The sequence below is a fragment of the Lepisosteus platostomus genome, chromosome 20 (assembly GCF_059453375.1).
Source record: "Lepisosteus platostomus isolate fLepPlt1 chromosome 20, fLepPlt1.hap1, whole genome shotgun sequence".
NCBI classification, from domain to species: domain Eukaryota; kingdom Metazoa; phylum Chordata; class Actinopteri; order Semionotiformes; family Lepisosteidae; genus Lepisosteus; species Lepisosteus platostomus.
The window spans coordinates 6376838-6399236 of record NC_142630.1 but is presented as its reverse complement, the minus strand read 5'-3'; the positions used below and the strand labels follow the sequence as shown (position 1 = coordinate 6399236).

Sequence of the window (22399 nt, the reverse complement as noted above, 5' to 3'; positions counted from 1 at the left end):
TCGGGGGTCAGGGGGCGCTGGATTGGAGATAAAGTGCTTGCTCCCTGCTTCCTTCAGACGATCAGACCAGCAGACTCTGCGTGCTGTGCGTGGAGGAGACGAGAGAGAGCAGCAGTGAAGTTGCAGTGTTGTAGGAACCTCCTGTGGTTGGAAGCCTTCACTGCAGTCAGAACAGCAGCAATGGCTCCTCACTTCCCCATGGCTGACGAGGTAGAAATGACAGAGCTGTGATCAGAGCCCTCTGTATTGTGCTGTTCACGGGTCATCGACTCCCATTAAACACAAGTCTCTCTTTTGTCATTTACAATCAAAGATAAAAGAATACGCACTGTAAAATCCAATACTAAGGCAAATGCAATAGGGTGTGTAGACCTTAAATGACTCTGAATAGTTTAGAGAAAAGGTCCACAATCCCCCCAAAAAACATGGGATTAAAAAATATACATTTTCTCAAAAATGTATCTTTATGTTGGCCTTCGGTATCATCCCATGTGCCCACATTTGTCCTTTGAAAAGCTACAAGCTGAGCAGCGGTGAGCAGGATGTACATGTACTGTACATCGAGGTCATGTCATGGACAGGGGGAACATCGAGACATGACATCATAACCTGCAGGTGCCCAGGAAGGTGCAGGGGAATCACTGAAGCTGTGTCCCTCACTGATGACATCTCAGGTTAGATGGGCTGAGTCACTTCCTATGATACACTATAAGACACTACAATACACAAGTGATACCATGATACACTACAATAAAATAGTCTGGGGTTGCCCACAGCCACAGTGGGGGTTAAAAGCATGACCCAGTTTGACAGGATTGGCTGTAAAGGCCCGGATTAATACAAAGCTGTGGTAAAGTCAAAAGTAGGCAGGCGAGCAGCGAGATCCGAATTTGACCACTCAGAGAACGGCGCTAAAACGGACTTCAAGTGTCCGGCTTGCAGTCACAACTAGACAGGCAGCCAGTACTGTCAACTCTGCATATTGTAGCAGACTGCTGTTCTCACGCACCTTTCTCATAGGTTTCGCATGGTTGGTGGTGAAACTTTCTGGAGGGAATGGAGAGACGTCCGGGTTACATCCCCAGTGACAGCAATCTCAACACATTGGCATCCTCTGACTTGCTAGCAACTGGTCTGCTCGCTAAGCTGGTCTTTTGTGCAAAGCAGTGCAGAGAAAGCATCAGCTGCCAACCTGTACAGTACAATGAGTGCGGATTTGGGCCAGTGTCACCCTGTGCTGAGTCTGCCTACATCGCTACACCTAACAACTCCCCTCTTTTTACTCAGTGCAGGCTAACTTTCCAATTATTCTGAGAAGATGATTTCAGCCAAGAGAGGATGATTTTTTCTGGTTAATTCTATGACCGCTCCAAAAAAAACCCCATAAGATATAACCTTTATTAATAGAAAAAAAGAGTGCATGTGATGGGGAGGGGTGGAGGGGATTAATGTTAGGAATAAAATTACCCTAACTGAGGAAAGCATTACTTATTCATGATCTCATTAATCACAACATCTACAGCTACAGATCAAAGACATCTGTTCATGAATCATCCTGTCTGGTCCTATGTACTGTAAAACTGGCAGGATGTAGAACAAACACTTTTAGAGCTGGGTATGTACAGAAGGCAAATTGCAGGAGTTTTTGTCCATGGATTCCCCATGGATGAGAAGAGTCATGAAGTGACTGCTCCATGCCCTCTGAAGGTCAATCCCAGGTTCCAGAGCCCTAATGTACTGTATCAGCAAAACAGTCAATTCAATTCAACTTTATTGTCATTAAACCTACACAGATGCATAGTATAATGAAAAGTTTTTCTCATTAGTCACTCAGGTGCAGTATATAAATAGGACAGAAGATAAGACAATAGACAGTTACACAATTGCAATAACAGTAACATGTAATAACATAACATAAATAACATGTAATCAAGTAATCAAAACTGTGCAAAATTCCGCAAACAGAGAAAATATAACAGGACAAAAAATTCTTGGAACAGTGCAAAAAATAGTATGGTTAAAGTGACTGTGGTGTTATTTGCTTCAAGGGACAGGTCTCACTGAACAATCTGAGTCAAGAGTATTCAAGGAAACATTCACAATATCGACTGTATTCATGCAGACTCAGTGTCTTCCCTTACCTAGGGATCTCCCTGGATCATAACAGAGGTGCTACACTGCCACATTCGTACAGTATCCCAGCATTATCCCATTAAATGGCAAGCCAGGATTTTAAAGTATCGGGCATGTTATTTAAGGAAGTCGGTGTGTTGTAATTGGGAGAGCTAGAGAGCCTGTGTCTGAAAACAAGCTGAGCTTCTGCAACACGCAAGACCCTGGACATCACCCCTCACATGATGCAGCAAAGACCTGCTCTAAATTCTGGATCTGCAGTGTTATGATTAACAGCGACTTCAACAAGCATTCGCAGCACCAGCATACTCAGGCAATGTGAGGAAGCCACAAAAAAGGTTTCAGGATAGATGGTGAACTGCACAGAATTTCCTATCCTCATGTAGAGAACACCACGTACTATCTGCTGCTCTGGAATGACTTCAAAGAAGTGCAACAGGGTTCATTCCTGGCCTACAAGAATGTAAGGAAGGTAAAACGTTTAAGAAACTGAATCACTTTAGTCTCAGACATAACCATCCCAGTAATAATCCACCCACTCTTTCCAGCCCAGGGCTGTGGGGGAACTGGAGCCTACCCTTGAAGGCAATGGGCACAAGAGTGGGCACACCGTGGATGGGACGCCAGACTGCCACAGGGCACTCCCAGACACAAACACAGATCCACACCTAGAGTCAGTTTCCACCAAAGAGAATTAACCTTCCAGCATGTTTTGGACTTTGGAGGAAACCGGAGCCCCCAGAGGTAACGCATGCAAACAAGCAGGGAGCACACAGACTCCACACAGATAGCACTGCAGGCCCACGATTGAACCCAGTGCCCCAGCACCGGGCGGCAGAGACACTCACCACTGCGCCACTGTGCTGCCCTTATTGAGTTAGTGGGGGAAAATAACAGTTGGATACAACTAACACAATAAGTGGATAAACACAACAGATAACACGCAAGTAAAATACGTCAGCATAAATATCCAGACAACTGCACATACAATGTAGATGGAGTGTACTGAAAAAAACAACAACAACAACAACAATAAAAGCATTGTGGTACAGGGAGGTCCATACTCCAGGGGCAGTTATTGCTAATTTGCAAGCACAATACAGACGTATTGATGAAGTCAAGACAGCAGACCGGTTCAGGACACGGTCACGCTGTCCCCAGTTACACAGCCCCCTTGGAAGGCAGAGCCGCTCCTTTTGTAATGAGACTGGATCCTTCCCTTTGTTTTTAATCCCTTTTTTTAAAAGAGAGGATATATAGTGTTGCTGCACCAATACATCGCTGCGGAGTAAAACATCCCACTGCCCCCTCCGCTCAGCACTTACCGCCCTTAATGGCACCGCCCTCGCCTCGCCCAGCCTGCCCGCACAGAGTGGGCGAGCAGCAGGAGAAGGCAAGCCGAGGCGCTCCTGGAGTTCTGGCACCACCTCGTGGGAGAGTGCAGCTGCGCGCCAGGGAAGCAGCACGCATGTGAGCTCTGCAGCAGAGGCCTGACAGCGCCAGGGCGACGCAGGAGTAAAATCTCATACTCGGATATCAGAGGAGCGACATGCTGCCTCACCCCCCCAGAGGAAAATCGGAATTCCAGATAGTGAAACGTACTCCAGTTATCTTTCCGGCAGTGATTTTGATTCCGACTCTTTATTTTGCTGTTTATTTGCTGGTGTGGGCTGCTTTTCTAACGCTCCCGGAATGAAGCAGTAAAACTAACTAGATACTGTCGTTCCGTAGCCCTAGACAGACGCATCACCGTACTGTAGTCCATCTGGTCAACTTCAAACAAACAAACAAACAAACAAACAAACAAACACACAACTCTGTCTTTGAAGGAATTAAACTCTTGGATAAAACTTTTGTCCTCGGTCAAAACAAACAGGAAAACATTTACCTCAAGAGCGATGTCAAATTGTGATAGCAATGTTTCTGTTTAACAAAAGGGCTTTGAAACATGCCAATGTATACGTATACAATTTCTGTTGTCAAGAAGGTCCCATTAATTCCTCAACACAAACTCCCTATACAGTACACTGAAAATAAGTACCAGATGGGACGTCTGAGCAAACAGGAAGGACAAGGGTAATTAAAATTACGACCAAACGCTTAATAGAAGGCAGTTATTAGATATAATGCAATTTATATGTCCTCAGCAACTGCTACTCCATTTAATCTTGCCAATAGGCGTACAACATCCTCCATTTTAAGGACGGAATTACAACAGAATTGGTTTTATACCCTTTTATAGTTTCAGTCATTATAAACATACAGTATGTTGAGTATGTTCTGGTGGGAATCTGTATTTGCCTGTGTTTTAGAAACAGCGAAATCCCATCCGCGGAAATGGTATTCTTGAAATGAAAAAGTGGAACTGTTTGAAAATATCACAAATATCACTCCACACAAAGGGGGAGATTGTCCCGGGGTGCTATTTCACGGTGAGGCGTCAATAAACGCTCAAGTGTGGGAGAACTGCGAGAGACGATAAAAGTTACGTCCCGAACGATAAACCTGACTCAGGGGTTCTGACGAATAACTTAAAACACTAAAAAAATAATTTATAACCTTATTAAAATGTTTTTGTGTTATGAAAAGGAAACACAATCATGTATTTTGTTATCTTCGGGCTCGTTTGATTAATCAAAATATGATTAACGTTTTTGACAATTTATTAGACAATTACCCTGCGATTAAAATCAATGATTGAATCTCAAATCGATACAAATTCGGTTTCTGTAAACATCTGGAACATGTTTACAGAAACCGAGTACGGGTTTCAGAAACCAGATAGCTCCTCTCTAAAACGCACGAAATAAAACGTGCGCCGAGCTTCCGCTAGGTGGCGACAAATCAATTGTTCTTGAGCTACACTACGGATCACCCAGATAATCTTCAGCAGCAGAAGAAAAATCTGGAAAGGAGGGTCTTAACTACAAAAAGGTGGACAAAGCAGTAAATAGAAAATCAAGTGTTTTCAGACCTCCTTTTCTCTTCCTGTCGTCGTTATTATTGTTGATATACTGCAGACCCCTACATATTTTCTGTACACAGGGCTTTTTTTTCTAGAAAATACTGTGCATGGCGAGATTTTATAACATCCGACGATAAAACAATGCAGGGTTAGGGAGGGGTATTAAACTGCTGTCGATAAGGTAGCACCGGGGTTGCTGTTTGCAAATCAGGAAAACAGCGAAAGGAAGAGAGACGCTTTTTTTTTTGGACCGGACCAAAGAGGGTGACGTCATGTAATGGCAGATCCAGAACTCCCCGTTGCCAAAAAAAAACCTACCCTGAATTCGCTTTTGGACCTGAAGGGGGAGGGTGTCTTGTTTGCTCGATTGTTTTTTTTGTTTTGCATCTCGACATTTTAAAATTGCAATACAGTAAAAATAAAGGATAAAAATAAATAAAATAAAGCGGCGTGGATAACGTGTCCTAGAGCTCCAGGTCGGAAAGGAGCTGTTGCAGGGATCGCAACGGAGCCAGCAGCGGAGTTGGTTAAATAATCTGTCTGACAAAATCGAAAAACATCTCGGGCTCATGTGAGATTGCAGATACGCGACTGTGATAGCTCCGGGCTGGCCAATCGGGGAGCCGACTGCCATGACGAGCACGGGGCACAGCCAATCACAAGCGCTAAACGGAGGTAGTGGGTGGACCTAACGCACGCGTTTTGGGATAGTAGCTGTACTGGTGTGATGTACTACTATATCTCAAAACTAGAATACGCATAGAAAGGGAGAAAACAGTCTTTTATTTATGCTCTTTATGCAAGAAATTCAGTCTTACTCACTGACAAAATACAGTCTTTGGTGTCAATGCGAATAGGGGAATTGCAGAGTTTGTTTTTTTTTTTTAATTCAAACTGTGAAGCAGAGTTGCTGGAGTTTCATACACCGTGTCTTGAACGACGCTCCCTAATTGTTCTTTAATGTGAGCCATACTGGAAATCCCGAGGTAAAAAAAAAAAGCGCTGGATTTCGACACCGCACACTAAGCGTTTACAATGATAGTCTGTGCAAAATTCGCTCGGTTTCGGATCGCGCTAGTTCGCGTTTTTGTAAGCGAGTCGTAGACGGCGGTCTCCCGAGGATTTTGAACTTGGGAGCGAAGTGGGAATAGTGGAGGAGATGTTTAAAGGCACAGCGCCATTGCCAGGAGGAATATAAATAAACACTGTGCACGCTTTTGTCTGTGGAGTGTGTTTGTGCGCAGCGAAAATGCCACGCAGGGGAGTCGGGGAGACCAGAAGACGACACCTTGGCTAGGATTGCTGTCAGGACCATGCAGGATCGTACATGGGCATACCCGCGGGGATTGTGGCGAATTGACTGTGGGGCGAAAAACGTCCACAAAAAGGGAAACTTCAGCGTTTTGGATCAGACTCACTTTGAACAGACACCAGGAGCAGCGGAGCCTTTCCATAGCCGAGACCGGATTACTTTATGCAGGAAACTAACTCGCCTCTTCTAAGCGGGCTGTTTGATGGGAGACGGCAGCTGATATTTTGTATCTCACACACCGGTGATTATCATTATCAAGGGCGCTCGCACTCGGCAGGAAAATGGTCGAAAAGCGGAGTTTGCTCCAAAGGGAGAGCGTGTACCGCTGGTTTTCGGAGTTGAACTCAGCTCAGAGGGTTGAATTCCTGTGCGGGCTCCTCGACCTCTGTGTACCCATAGAGCTGAGGTTTCTGGGGTCGTGTTTGGAGGATCTGGCCAGGAAGGACTACCACTCGCTCCGGGATGCGGAGATTAAGGCCAACAACGCAGCGGATCTCGCCAATCTGACCAACATCACCGACGAGGTGGTGCGGAGCAAACTGCTCATCTCCCTGGCGCTGCTCAACTCGGACAACCGGGAGGCCGCCGGAGCTCTCTTCAGGACCCTCACCTACATCGACTCTATCATCAACAACTATGGGCTGCAGCTCAACGACGGCCAGACCGGAGACCAGTTTCTGCTCCTGTTCACCATGGCCTCCAACCACCCCGCCTTCAGCTTCCACCAGAAGCAGGTCCTGAGGCAGGAGCTGACTCAGATCCAGAACATCGTGAACACGACCTGCAGCGGCGCCGTCAGTCTGACCGCGGCCAACACCGTGACCACCTTCACCACCACCACCACGTTCAGCTCGCGTGTCTCGGGCTGTCACTGCTGCCACAAGGTGAGCTGCCCTCTTATGGTCCGGGAACCGGGATTTCACTGCCTCGCCGACGTCTTCACAGCCTGGCTTGTGGGGCAGACCACACGTCCTCTCCAGGACAGGACCCCCCATTCCTGCTCCCTGCCTTTACAGCTCAGCCCTTACAAAATGGAATCCTTAATTTACCCAGTAGTAGAATTCAATTAAGACCTTTCTTTTTTTCTTTTCCCGAATACTGCATGTTAGAGACTGTTTTTCCGGCTATACAGCAAAACTGGATTGCTAACCAATAGCAATTTAATAAATTTACGCTAGTTATTAAATGACTTGGTAGACTGAGTAGTAACCGTAGTGTTAGTACATGTCTTGGTCTTGCAATTAAAATTTTGACAGGATTCTAACAGTGTGCTCGACTTTATGATGCTGCTCCATGGAGATCCTCTGTAACAGAGGCCTGTTTGTGGAGCACTCCTATCACTAGGCATTTTATTGGTAACTGGGGAGCCATCATGTTGCTAAAGGCTTGGAGCACTTTAACTGTGATCAGGTATACAAGTAAATTGGTCAATTAAGTAATACTGGTTCTTGACAGATATTCCCAAAGTTACCTCTGACTTTGTAGTTTTCTCAGAAGCAGGTGGTTTAGGGTGACCTGTAAGGATTGACCTTGGAACAGGGCACAAGATCTCTGCTGATGATAATCCACAGGGCCAGGTCCTTCCAGAAACCCTGCAGGGAATTCAGTAGATTTGGCAGTAGAGTTGTGCCACTAAATTGAGATCAGTTCTTAATGAACTAAACTCAGGTTTTGACATGACCCTTGGTTGGTCTTATACTGAGAAGCCAGCAGCTATGTCACCACCCTGCACCTTACAACTGAGAACCCACTGAAGCTCAGCAGGTGAGAGGCTGGCCAGTACCTGGACTGGAGACCTCCTGGGAAAGCTAAGGTTGCTTCTGGAAGAGGTGTTAGTGGGGCCAGTAGGGGGCACTCACCCTGCGGTCTTTGTGGGTCTTAATGCCCCAGTATAGTGATGGGGACACTGTACTGTAAAAAGGGGCCGTCCTTTGGATGAGATGTAATGCACTTTTAGTGTGGCTTGCCCCCTGTGTTTTCTTGAGCGGCGATGCGTGCATCGTGCCTGACGTGACTTTGAGCTCAAGCCGGTCACCGCCGTGCACGCCACGATGTGTTGGTATTCTTCTTGTTTTCCTAGAGGCAGGAAGAAAATGTGTAAAACGAGAGCAAGCACACGCACGAAGGTCCAGCCTTTTTTCATGTGTGGTAAAGGAAGAAAAAGTCCCATTGAAAAGCTGTTGGATCTGTGTTGCATTTCACGAATGGCAGGTGTGTAATGCGTGAGAAAGCAGAAAGGCAAGTTAATAGTTCATAAGCAGGATCAGAATAAAAACGTCTGATAGAATCTCAGCGTGCAGGGTAATGGAAACAGGCTTGAAATATCCATCCCTGGTGTTGTTTTGCAGATAAGACCTTGCATTTCAACCCTGGATGCCTTGCCTGTTGGGTTTTCACCTGGACACCCTAAAGATTGCAGGATGCGGATCTCTTTGGTTTTTCCCTGGCTACACTGCTGTCCACTGTGTTTTTCATGTGGTGGCTTAAAGCAAACACATGCAAAAATGTGTTGTTTTATTTCTCCTCCAAATGCAATTGAATGCCAATGGGATGCCCCCTGATGTCACTCAGCCCAGTGTGTCTTGGCAAGGCAGCTGTAATAGTTGGATGTCGGCCTCCTTTCGTTTCGACCTGAAGAGGCTGTTTATTGCCGAGTGAAGTATGTGGTGATAGAGGTGGAAAGAGGCACTGCAGATCTGGAAAGGTTAGTGACGGAGTATGAAGTCCCAGATACCCTGCAGTCATGAGGTAACCACACTTGTATAGAGGGCTCATGTCAGGCCGCTACCCGGTGAAAACCACAGGGACTCGAACTGCCGAACATGTAGCTGTATCCAGATGTTCCAGTCCAGGCGATGGGCAACACACATGGTTTGAACAACTTATGAACTAGGAACGATGGTGAAAATGGTCCAGTAGCCCCTCACCACACCATTTGAATTGACTTCTCTGGTCCTAAGGTGTTGATGATCTAAACAAACGTGAAACACCTGGATTGTGATCCTGGAGGACTAGGACTGGAGATCCTGTGTCTCGAGCAGTGTTAATCTCTCATCCCAGACAACTGTACAGATTTTCCCAAGAGTATCAGTTGGAGCTGGATGTAATGGCTAGAAAACAGAACAAGACATTAGTCGAATTGATGAGAGACAAATTCCCCGATAGTCCTCCACTGCTTTCTTGTTTGCAGTGAAGGAAATCTCTTTTCAGTCTGCAGTTTTTGACAACAACACAAAGCTTACTTCCATCATTTTTAGGGTTTGTTTTTTCCTTTTCTAAACGAATGAAACACGTTATCAATGGAAAGCAGCTGTGGGGTTGCTATTCGTTTAGTCTAAACAAGTTTCTCTCCCCCTGCTCTCCGCGCACATGACAGCCTCTCTGAAATATCCTCAGACCTGCCAAGGAGCGCAGCTGTATTTCTTCCACTTTCTTCCTGTCTTTCTTTAGATCGGGGCTCTGAAAACCACAGTGTCTCACAAAACCAGTAGGGTTCTGGTCCCAAAACCACAAGGATTCCATTTTTGCATGTTTTAGAGAAATAAATGTTGTGACTCTCTTTTCATCTTCAGGGCACAATCCTCAATCAAAACTCTACAAACAGCATTTTCCTCTTTCCCAATATAACGGAATGCCAGTAACACTTGAGTATAGTGTTGACTGTTGGTAGTAAGACCAGGCAGTCTGTTAAGGGGCTTGTAGAACAGAGTTAGAGACTGTTTTTGGATGTTTAGGCATGTGACTATTCGTTATGTTTCCTTACACAACTTAGATGTTGATTTTATAATAATTGAGACCACTATCCAATAGGCATGATTGTTAGCATAAATTGAAGCCTTTATATTGTAGGTGAGCTTTGCCCAAAGTAGGCTGGAGTGGAGCGTTTTTGTTAGTCAGGTCTCGTAGAACACAACGGATCGACAATAAAAATGCAGTTCTGCAAGTGGAATCGTTGTAGGACACCACATAAGGCTTGGGCAGTAAATGTATTTCTTGGTTCAGTTTATTAATGCAGTAAGCAGAGGAAAGGGCCTCTGGCCGCAGTGGGATGCACTGGCTGTGATGAGTACGTGCAGGGTCACTGATGCCCTGGTGCCCTGACGTGCCTGAGGTCTGCAAGGCATTGTGGGAGAGCCCAGCCTGCCGCTGATCTGGTCAGTGGTTGGGGATGATGCTGTAAGACTCGATGATCCCCCTTGGCGTCCTGCAAGTGTTCAACTGGGATCAAATCGGGTGAGAAAGGAGGCCGCCGCGCTCAAAGGAATGCCTGTCTAGCCCTGGATGTGTGCCGAACAGATTCATGCTGGAAAACGAGCTGTCTGTCTGCCTTTGCAGCTGAGACCGTGGCACGTGTATTCTGATGTTCTCATTTTTTATTTGCGCCCCCCTCCTCCTCCCTCGGTTAGTACTTGCTGCTTGTTAACCTCTTCAGCTCACTGCAAAAGGAGAGGGGAAGATTGTACGCACTCTGTCCTCCGAAGCCTGAGTCGTCTCTTATTCCTCACACCGTAAACCCCATAGTAGAGTAATTTTGCATCATAGAAGCGGGGCTCACTGCCAGCTCGTAGGTGCCTGGGGAGTCACAGGCCCTGGTGTTGAGTACCTGGTAATGCCCACCTATCTCCTGTGCACTGTCCAGATGGCTTCCAGTTGTGTACACCAGCATTGTGGGAACCTGGGTCCCAGGTGACTAATGATAGAGGCTCAAACCTGCAAAGAGCACGCGATAGAGGTTTACAGGCAGCGTAATAAATTCATAGGTCACGCCTTCCAAATGGAAGAAGTCTTGGGAAGCAATTCTATCCTGTGTTGCATTTGTCAGTACTGGGATGGATGACTTCCAGGGAAACCCAGGTGGCTGCTGTTAGTGGTGTTGGTGGATAAGTAGGGGACACCCTTCCCTCTAGACCTGTATTTCTAAACCAGTGTCCTCGTATGGTGACACTGTGCTGTAGTTTGTGTTGTCCTTCAGATAATGAGACATTAAACTGAGGTCCTGACTAATTAAAAAGATCCCATGGCACAGTTTGTAACAGTAGGGGAGTTAACCCAGGTTTGGGGAGGAAAATGCTGTACATGTGGAATTCTTATTAATGACCTGCAGTCAGGCGCTTTGAGGCTGCTCTAATTTGCAGTGTCTCTGTATGTTAATGAATGGAATCAAAATGGAAATTCTGCCCTGGCATTAATGGTAGAATTTTTTTATTTTGGGCTCTGGGGGGACTCCTGTGTTTTGTGGTTTTCATTGCAACCAAGTTAGTGTACTCTTTTCAGCAACCTAATTAATCATTTGAACTGAGTGGAAAAACTAGACTTCCATGGCTAGCTTCAGCTATGTCAGAGATATGGGGGAAAAAGAGAAATTTGTAAGTAAATGATTAGTTCAGTTACTGTGTCAAGATCAGCTTCAGCTAAGCTGATGGGGGGAAAAATGAAAGCTGGGCCCAGATGCCACACATGAGCCTCGTGCCTGGCTACAGCAACATGTCATACAAAATGGTTTGCGAGTCTGTGACGATACAGCACAGCTTTGTCTCATGTGAAGCGCCTGGGCAGATTCACAGGCCTGGCAAACCTGCAGTTTCAAAGTGAAATCTGTGTGCTGGATGTTTCCACCAGGCAGCCAGTTGTAATACTTTTTCTTGACGCTGATGTGAAAGGGTGGCTTTTGTTGATTGAGCCAGGCATTGTTATGTAATTATTTCCCCTCTCTTTTAGATACTTTCTCACAGTCTGGTGCTCTTGCAGTACTTTGAAAGCAAACGTCTGTGAGGCCCCCAGTGAGTTTAGGAAGTTTTTAGCTATGTGGGAAATGAAGATCTGTTGTACAAATACCAGCTTGTGTACAGAAAAGGCTGTAGCCAGCGTTTATAGGAAACTGGTTTCTTTTCTGTTTTGTTACTTTTGGCCCCAGTTGAGTCCAGATCAGCAAATAAGTGGAGAAAGTCATTCATTTTCTCTTGTGAATATCCTCAGCTGGGGCTTTACTTAATTGCTTTAAATGCTCCATTACAGCGTTTTTATACTGAATCATCAACCCGTTTCTCTCAAGTTACACTTTAATTTTCCTTCCTCGCCTCTTGTGCCTCGGTACACGTTTGTTAAAATGGATCCTGGTGTGTTCCTGGGCTTCCTGTGCGTCGCCTAAAACTGCAGACTGCGAACAGTCAGAGGGGCTTCAGCAGCTGCTCTGCAAGTTTGACCAAATAATCATTCAGAAGCCGGTGTTGCTCGACTGCTTCCATTTCCTATCTGCTGGGAGTGAGACGTGCTTTTTAAGTGTTCAGATTGTATCGCAGGGTTATTTTACAAGGCAGGGGTTGCTAATGGAATAAAGTGAATTGTGAAAAGTTCCACTCAGCAGTGGGAGACTGGCTTCAGTGGCTTTGTGTTAAGTTGTAGTTGGCACTTGGCACTCTCGACTGCCCAGGGCTTGAAGTTTTGTATTATATCACTAGCCATGTTATGAGTGAGATTCATGGTCTGGCGGTGCACAGAAAGTCAGCATCCAGAGATTTGAGGTTTCACCCGGGTATCTCCTCTGCCAGCCATGTGGCAGCAACCCACTGTAGTGCAGCACCGGGCACATGCGAGCTTGCTCTGTCATGAAGGAAACTGCATCACCCCTCCAGGTTGATGCCAACTTTTCTGTGGGCACTGTGGGATTTGGAGAGTGAAAAATCGACTTGAATTGACGGCAATAGTTGAACAGTTGTTATATGTTAAAATATTAGGAGGGTTGCATAGAAAAATAAGTAATAATTCCAAATTTTGAAAATGGCAGTACTGCATAACCGTATTTGGTTTCACTTGAAGAACGTAAGAACATTTACAAACAAGTAGAGGCTATTTGGTCCATCTAGCTCGGATGGTAGTTAGTAGCTAATCAATCTGAGTATGTCTTAAAAGCTTCTGTTTAAATGGCAACTAAAGAAGGAAAAGAAAGAAGCCAACACTAAGATTAAGCTGGAGTACCAGTGAGTCATTGGTGTCTGTTTTTACCACTTAATAAAGCATGACACTACCCTACTATAAGGCCAAAGAGACAAATGTGTGCCAAGATTTCCCTAATTTTATTTATAGCAGAAACATGAAGTCATTGCAGATACTTTCTTTAAATAGCAACCCATTGAGCAATAAGGATTCATCTGTGGTTTATGAGATCTACAGAGCCAAAAGAGTTCTTCTTGCAGTGAATCAGAGATTAAAGGTATCTTTGTATGTCTCCAGGAGAATTTTCCTTGCAATAACCTGTGAAGGATTTGGCAAGAGCTGCACATTTTGGCATCTGTTGTCCTGAGCTGGAATAGCTATCAGCCTGGCACAGGCTCAGAAAATTAAAACGTCTCTTATGTTGTCATACAGAGCTGGTCCCCTGCTGTCACTTATCCTACATGACTGGGAATACAAGTTTCTGCTCTTAATTACCTGCCTGGCAGCCTTCACGATAGTGAAGCCTTCACAATACTAAACATGGCAAGTTCTGCCATCTTTTGGCCCTCACAAGAAGATGTTTAACTGACTTCTGTTGTGTATCCTTATGTTTTGGGCATTTATCCAATATCGGTAGACCTCTTGTAGGAGTGAAGTTCAAGCCTTTTGGGGAAGCTTAGGGATCTGAATCCAGGACTTCCCATATCCATATTCTTCCAACTGCACTTAAAGGAAATAAATTCAGGTCAGGTACTATTTCCTGTTAAATCACTGAAAACTTTGTTTTTTTCAGTCTGTACTTGTAACTCCTATCTTAAGCCCTGGACTTTGCTGGACTTTCACTAGGACGTGATGATGCATTTGTTAATGTCGAGACCAGAGGTGTGTGGCGAGCTCCACATGTAGTCTGGCATTCAGGCTCATTTTCAAAGGTCATTCCTGTCTTTCCTTTATTTCGTACCTACTTAGCTTTATATCTTTATTCCAAAAGGAAGCAACACAAATACTTGACAGAATTCAGTAAGCAAATCAAGCAGAGGAAAAAAAAAACCATCATGTTCCCAGACCGAACTGCAGCATTTTTAATATAGGTGGTAATTAACAGTGTCAATGAGCTGCTCACTGGGAAGCTTACTGTACATTGCTCAGAAGTTAACTGTTCGTTAATTTGATCTAACAGTCAGCACAATAGTTCAGATGTTTTTGTGTTAATAATTAAAGAGTTTAATAATAGGAGCTTGTACACCTGAGGTTGTACTCCTTGTAAGAGATTGTACCTGGTTTTATCTCCAATTAATGACACACCCAGACACTAAAAAGAAAACACTGCGATGCAGACCACAAGTGCTTTGTTGTTTATGATTTTTATGATCTTTTAATGACCCCAGTGGCATTTTAATGGTGATAAAGGTTAACTTATTAATAAGATTATAACCATATTATTGTCTACTGATTTGGTTATGGCAACACAAAACCTGGCTTGATTTCAGGTTCCAAGTACAGATCTTCCTGTGAAGCTGGGTGTTAGCTCTTTTGCTGGCTACTTAAAGACATTCATATCCCATTATGAAGAATCCAGGTCGATCCCCCATTTCAAAGAGCTCATTTCTGGGTTAGCATGATGCTTTTATGTGACTGCTAAGAGTTGACAATATGAAAATATATCCCATTAAAGGAAAAGTACGGTATCAAGTGTAACACAAACTCTTACAGCACCTGCTGTCTTGTACTGGAAAGCACTAACAGAAAAGACAGATTGTAACAAGACAATCTATTTAGCCATTTCTGGGGCAATATTTCAGGATTGGAACAAATAGGGTTTAGGAAAGGTGGATCCAGGATATCGGAAGAATTTGATCATTGAGTTCTGAAAGCTCAAGCGTAGAATAGCTACGTCCCAGAAAGTCCCCAGCTTGGTTTTGAAAAGCTCTGAATGAGATCGTCGTGTCACAGCTTGTCCCTGTGGCTCTGCCGGCTCTACTCCATGCCTTGCCTGTGTTGCAGGTCTCGCACAAGGACGAGAGCACGGGGAGCGGCCGGGACGAGGTGCTGCAGACGCCGGCACATTCCTACGAGGAGACGCCACCCAAGGCGCCGCCGGGGAGACACGGGAAAGGTGAGCCGGGACCTCTTGGCCTTTCTCGGAGAGGGCTAGGTACGTCGTGCGCTCGGCGCTGTAAAGAACAGGGAGGGATTCAGCCTCGTCCCATTCTCCTGCCCTCCAGGATGTTCGAATCGGTGAAATGGATCCAGAAGCCAAGGTTTTTCTTCACTTGAACTGTACCTTCGATGATAGCCTGACTTCTTTTTAGAACCTCTCCATCCATTTCCAGATTTCCTTTGTATACCCCCCCCACACACCACACCACGCAGATCTCCTTTCATTTAGACACTTTCTCACCTTCCCCATCCTCTCTTCTTCTTTGCTTCAGATCCCTGCAGATTTGTAATTTCTACTAATTGCTGCTTAAATGATTGTTTTAAGTTGGTGTCCAGGAAATATCTTTAGATTATTGCAGATATTTGTTGAACTGGAGGTCTGTTATTTCATCCCCTTGATTATTTGCTCTGCTCAGGAAGTTGTTGCAGTTATGTTTGTGTAACGTGTTTTGTTGTACTTGTAGAAATAGATTGCTTGCCATGGTGTCTTGTTGGCTAACTGATAAGTAACATTTTGGTGCAAACTGATGTTCCTGGCTGTGTGAATAAACATGTCTGTGAAGTACAGGATATAACCGTAGCCCATTCCCATGGTTTTATCATGGCGTGTTCAGCGACTGCAGCACGAAGCAATTTATCCTGCCTTCAAAAAAAGCCAGAGACGCCAAGCATCACTGTCCCAGCCTAATGGAAACAGACTTTATCGCTTTCTGCTCAGAATAGAAATGCGCCCTTTCTTGTGTGCATTAATGAAATTCTTCAACACCCGCAGGGGTTCTGTAACCCTGTTGTTGTTTCAGTAAGTGGTATCATGACGTTAAACAAGGAATTAAAAAGCTGATTTACTATTGCTGCTGGTTCCACTCTGCTGACGTTTAATGAGGGAATGGAGATAGCTGCTGCTGGGGAGATAGATGGGCGATAGAGCTGTGAAGTTTGCTCATTTAATGCAGACAGCAATGCAGGAGGAGGGGGCGGAGGGAGTGTGGTGGAGACCTGGCCTCATTCTTCTGGGAACTGCCTGGATGGGGGGCTATTATTCCTGAGGCTGATGCGTCACTGTTTGGGGTTGGACAGGAGGGACAGGTGTCAAGTGAGAACAAAGCCTTGGTTTTTACAGAGGAACAGAGCCTGAGAGGAACTAAGGAAGCTTGCAGTACTGAGGGTTGGGCTGTATACTGTACCTTCATCACCAAGAAGCAAAATATGAGGCATAAGGGAGACGGTGCTTTCCGTTTTTTAAAAAGACTTTAGGTCAGTGTTCTTTCCACTGCCCACAGCCTGACTTTCTATAGGTGTGGAACTATGAATACTGTCTTTAGAAAGCTGGATGAGTTATTGGGGGATTTTCTCTTTGGTGATGAAAGAATGGGGGCTTATATGTCAAAGTCGAGGTTTGCTGTCCCTGCTGCCTACCTCTGTGACGGCAGTGGTGAGCACTCGTGCTTTCTTCTGTATGAGAACGTCTGAACCCACCTTGCAGTTGTTGAAGAAGTGTTACCCCAAGGATGATAACAGAGTAGTGTCCAAACTATTGTGTGTGCTTGGGTTAAAACTAGGAGAAGGAAAGAAGCCCAGGTCAGGAGAAAGGTTCTCGGCAAAAGAGACACAGGCACACAGGCCTTCATGACCATCCGAGTCCAGTGTGCTGTAGTCTTCCTTCTCCTGTTCTCAGCCTTTTCAAGTGCACTGGGTCAGCCATGTACATCTTACACAGGCAGGGCAGGAACGATGCACACCTGAATCCCACAGCAGCCACTCACTGGAGAAGCGTTGTTCCTCTTGTTGACATCGCTGTTACTTTACAGACTCTGGGGGAGTCACAGGGGCCTCCTTCGTGGCCAGTTGGAGCCCCATCTACCTTGGTAGACTTTGGCCTGATGTAAGCATCCATTAAGGTTGGGGAATCCCTAAACCTCTTTGCTCTTTTTGTTGTTTTTTTTAAGGATTTTTTGTGCTGTCTTGCTAAGCAGTGTTGTATTCTGTGTGTTGACACAAGGTCTTTGATCAGATGGGGCTGTATTCTGCGGCTCTCATAATTTGATCCCACACTTCGGGACATCTGTTTCTGCTTAGTGCTCAGTCCGTGAGCTGGAAGGAGCTGCTGGAGAGGCTGGGGAGTGCTGCACTGGTTCAGGTATTTGTGCTGGTCCAGACTTGTCTGCCTTGTGTGCCGTGAGGAAGGAAGGTGTGTGGGACTCTGCTCTGATCCTGCTGCTCACCGAGGGCAGATGGGGGAGTCCACCACAGCGTGGCGTGGTGACCTGGGGGTCACCCCGAGCAGGGAACGGAGGGGCAGGCTCCATTTATTTGGGGTGCAAGCTGTTGGAATAGAGGAATAGAGAACGTAGCCAATTCTACCTCTGTTTCTGTACTGTTGGACGTTGGACCCCTTATGAAAAACATCTATAGATGACTTAAGGGTTTCTATTGCAAACTGGGACATTGCAAATTGGGACATTTCTGTAGACACATGCCTGGCTGTGTGTAATTACACACCGGGTTCATGTTTGGCAGGCCAGATTACCACACTGTGGGAGGCAGTGACATGGATTATGAAGTGGTTACAAGTGGTTGACAAAAGCAGTGTTCTCAAGGAGTCCTGGGAGCTGTTCAGTTTTTTCAAGATGGCTGGTTTTGCACAGAATGAGAAGAGAGTTTTCTGGTCCAGCCCAGCTGTATGTAGCTTAGCTGAGATAGTAAGTGCTGAAGTATGTTTTTCTTACTTTTCCTAAAATGTTTCAGATTTTCCATTTTACAGTTGACATTAAATCTCCTACCAGTTTAAGAGGTGAAAACACTTAATTAGGTCTAATTAAGTAAATGCTTCATTCCATTAAGTGATTAAGAGCTCAGCTGGAATGGCAAGCAGGAATGTCTGGGGAACAGTAACAGCAGGCTCAAGAGCTGAATCATGTCAGCTGGGCATTTAGGCCAGTCTTCAGTGTCATGGACAGCTAAGCCACACAGCTAAGGAGTGGTCAGGACAGAACTTCCCCGAACTGCTGTAATGGGACTTTAAAGACCTGTTTATGTATGAAGTCGAAGCCTGTCGTCTCGACACTGAAGATGCTGTGTTCAGAAGCGTGTGCCGTGTGTGTCCTGTGCAGGATAAAGCAAACAGGAAACAGAAGAGTGAGAAACGGAATAAATCATCGGGCTCTGTGGACCCTTGAGAAGGACAAGCTTCTGTTTCCTCAGCCCTGGTGGCGGCTGGTGAATGGGTGTCCCGAGGAGAAGCTCCACTAAGACAGTGCGAGTGTGTTTCAGTGCAGTGCATCTTTCAAGGTTAGCGCAAGCCAAGCGAGAGCAGGACATGCTTTAAAAAGAGACACAGCTCCCTTGGCAGGCTTGAGTCAGGTTTACTTCTTTTATTGGCAAGTTGTGAAGTTCTCAACCCGCAGGGACACCTTCTGAACCCTGTCATTCAGAAGTTGTCCGTTCATGTTCAGGGTATGACATCGCCTGACTTTGGGATTCCCTGTGCAGCAGCAGAGTATTGGCTGTGCTCTGCTGGGGTTTTTGCGGCCTTGAACATTTCCCATGCCACGCAGAAGAGAGTCAGGGAACTGCTGAGTGCCTGTGAGATGGCTGTCATGTTCCCGAGAGTTGCATCACCTCTGCGGTTGGTGTTCTGCCCCTGATAAGACCCTAGAGCTCACAGCATGTTTAAACGTGAATGGTTTAAACTTTGAATGGAAGAACAGTTTAGATCAACAGTAAAGAGTGAAGAATTAGAGCAATAAAATAAAAAGTTTCAACAATATTTTGTCAAACTTTGGCCATCATGTTCCATAAAGGACATTGCTGCCCCAGAAATAATTTTTCCAAGGGGAGACCAGCAAGATTTGCGGTCTCAAATTAATGCTATTTACAGGCAGGTTAAAAAAACTAATCTAAACTAAAAAGGTTATATTTCAGTGCAAGAAGTTTTACAAAGTCATTCTATAATCCTATTTCAAGATCCACAATGAAACAAGGAGGCAAGCATCCAAATGGAAATGAAAGGTAGATGCATTTAGGACCGAAACAGGAGGCACTTTTTGAGAATGGGTCCCGCAAGCTCATTTTTAACAGTTCTTATATTGGCTCTACTACTAAAGCCATGGGATGTGTAGGAGGAATGTGCTCTGGGACAGTGGGAGTCATTTTGCTTAAGCCAGCAACTGAACTGTGCCTTTGGCCAGAGCACAAGGACTCACGACCCAGTCCTGTGCTACAGACTGTGCCAGCTGCTCCTCACAACAGCGTTTCAGCTTTAGAAGTACAGTTACAGCCGACTTTCTCGTTCCTGTCCAGCCCAGCAGTCCTCCTGCAGTACTGTCACCAGTGAGAGAAGAAGTGCAAAGTTTAGAGATCCTACAGGAGTTTACCCTGGAAGACGCGTCTCGTCTCGGAGACAACCCCCCTCGTTCTCTGCCGTATGTATAAATGTATCTCGAGCAACAGAGACTGGGAGTAGTTTAAACAAACATCACCTGGGCCTACTGCCATCTGTGCAGTTCTAATGAATGAATTGAAGGACATAACTCTTAAGCCAACTGAAATGATTTTCAACCTGTCTTAACAAGCATTGCCTTGAATGCTACTAGAAACTGCAGCGATAAAAAGCCCTAATGTTGTAAGTTAAACATCTGTAGAAACAGTTTACTGTAAGCCTGTGGATTGATTTCCAGCCTTCGGTTTGACCACTGACCCACAAGGTCAAGGTACCAGGTACACGTATGTTGTGTCTGCTCTGTTTTATACTCAGCTGCTAGTTTGAATGAATAGGACTGTGGATTACCTGTATCTAAGAAGAGAAACCAAGTGGTGGAAGTTAATTAGTGAGCATTTGGCCTCAGTGCTACATGGATACCTAGAGACTAGGTCTGCTGGTTTGGTAAAGATGTTAAAGAGACCACATAGTTTTATAAAAAAAAAAGCTTGAAACCTGAAAATCAACACAGCGGCCAGATCCAGTTAACACAAAGGATAGCCAAGTGCAGTGCATTCATGACCCACAATGAGAAGTATGTTCTTAAACAAAGAGTGGTGGTGGCATGCAACAGACTGATCAGGCATACCATGAAGGGACCTATACTAATAAACCTACACAGACTGGCCAGATGTAGGATTTCATCTCAGGTGGGCCATAAGGGAGGGCTGCTGGAGATGGGGTCAGTTTCTGCTGTGAAGGGTGAAGGGGTCTTGGGGAGCAACAGTACAGAATCTGATGAGTCATCCTCCAAACATCAATTTGTAAAGACGTGGATAACCTGAGGTTTGCTCAGTTCTCTCGGTTAACTGATTCAACGTCAAGTCAATTGTTTTCAATGTTAAAAAGTTGTCAAAACTACATTTTACAGCTCACCTGCCTGGTCAAACGGAAGTTATTCTTGAGTGTACAGTAACTCATAGAGTCTGCCAGATTGAGTCTCCTCAGGACCGGGGTTGACCAGCCCTGGTCTAATGACTTCCTTTTCCTCCCACACTTGCACAGAATCACCACGTTCCATCTAGTGACAGGAAAAGTCAGACACAATAGAACTCTTACCCCTGTTTTCAAATTCTTGAGTTTGATTTGTGGTTTTGAAAAAGCCTCTTTTGGAGAAGTAACATTTAAGTGAAGTATTTGATGCTGTGTTTTCTTATTGTTGCCTGAGACTCTGCTGCACCTCCTGATGTAACAGAATACTGACGTGTAAGAGGCAGAGCTGCTCACGGGATTGCAGTTGTCACACAGTTGAGGCAGGAGGGTTTAAAGACGCTCAGGTGTTTTCTCTGTTCATTGGAGACTGCCTGTGTTTAGAGTCTGTTGTTTTTTATGCCTGTTTAACTCTGCTGGTTCTTTTTGCTTAACACTCTGTGCTGTTCCTGGATTACACTTTGCTTTTTGCTCACACCTGGAAACCGTCGAATTGAGGGGAGGTTAATGGGTCAGCGTTAATCCAGTTGACAACGGAAAAAGGTGGCTTTTTAAATGTTGTACCCCGTGTTTCAAGAACGAAAGGAATCCCCTGTTCCGCAGGAGGGTGAGCGCTGTTTGTGCAGGGATTGGCTGGCTGTGTGGGTACAGGAAGAGCTGTGCACACTAAACAGGTGTGTCATGCCCTAATCCAGCTCCTCTGGCCTGGCTGTCCCTGCTAGACCTATGATGTCATCCTACAAAGTCCAAAGGTTTTTTTCAGCTGTGAATTTGCATGTGGAGTTAAGAATAAACTAAGTACAAGTCTTTCCATCTGCTGTCTTTGTCTGTATCTTGTGTTCCCTCTTTCCCTGCTGACCCTGTAACCGAAGCTGTGGGCATTCACTGCATTACCTCATAACCTGGACTGGATACATTGCATCAGCATGTACCAGTCTAAGAATAACAGGGCAGCCCAGCTTAGCTGAAAACATGATTTCGAACCACGGCCTCATCTGACACAAGAGACCAGTGAGAGACCCTTCTTTCAGCTTTGCTGCCCGTTTCCTGCTGACTCTTATCTCGTGAACTCTGGCAGGCAGTACAAAGAGCTACATACAACTGCTTGTTGTTCATCGCGAATCTGGATGTGAACTCCAATTTGCATTAAATAAAACTCACACGGGCCCTGATGGAATGCGTGGGGGCTGCAGGACTCTTTGTGCTCCTCAACACAAGTATAAAAAATATAAATCGGTGCAAAACAGGAGACCAGCGCATTTTAAAGAGTGGTTTGACAGCGTGTCGGAGTAAACCTGAGGTTTGTGATTAACCTTCAGTGGCTCTACTACAGAAATGGTCTCGAGGAACAATACAACTTCACAGCATTGGCTTTAATGAATCCTTATTATCAAAAGAAAGAAGTGCTTGATATGCCTAATGCTTTGCTCAGTAACATAAAACAATAAAAACAATAGCAGTCATTAGTTCATTCTTCATCACCATAAAG

The 22399-nt window shown here is 45.2% G+C and overlaps 1 protein-coding gene across 1 annotated transcript in view; it reads left to right on the top strand.

Moving 5' to 3' along the window:
- The first annotated feature begins 5087 nt into the window (after window positions 1–5087).
- zcchc14 (zinc finger, CCHC domain containing 14) overlaps window positions 5088–22399 on the top strand; it is a 55038-nt gene continuing 37726 nt past the window's right edge. The window contains exons 1-2 of the mRNA XM_088613986.1: window positions 5088–7294; window positions 15348–15459. Of these exons, the coding sequence (XP_088470112.1) occupies window positions 6692–7294; window positions 15348–15459 (715 nt within the window). The 5' untranslated portion in view covers window positions 5088–6691. The remainder of the gene's footprint in view (window positions 7295–15347; window positions 15460–22399) is intronic.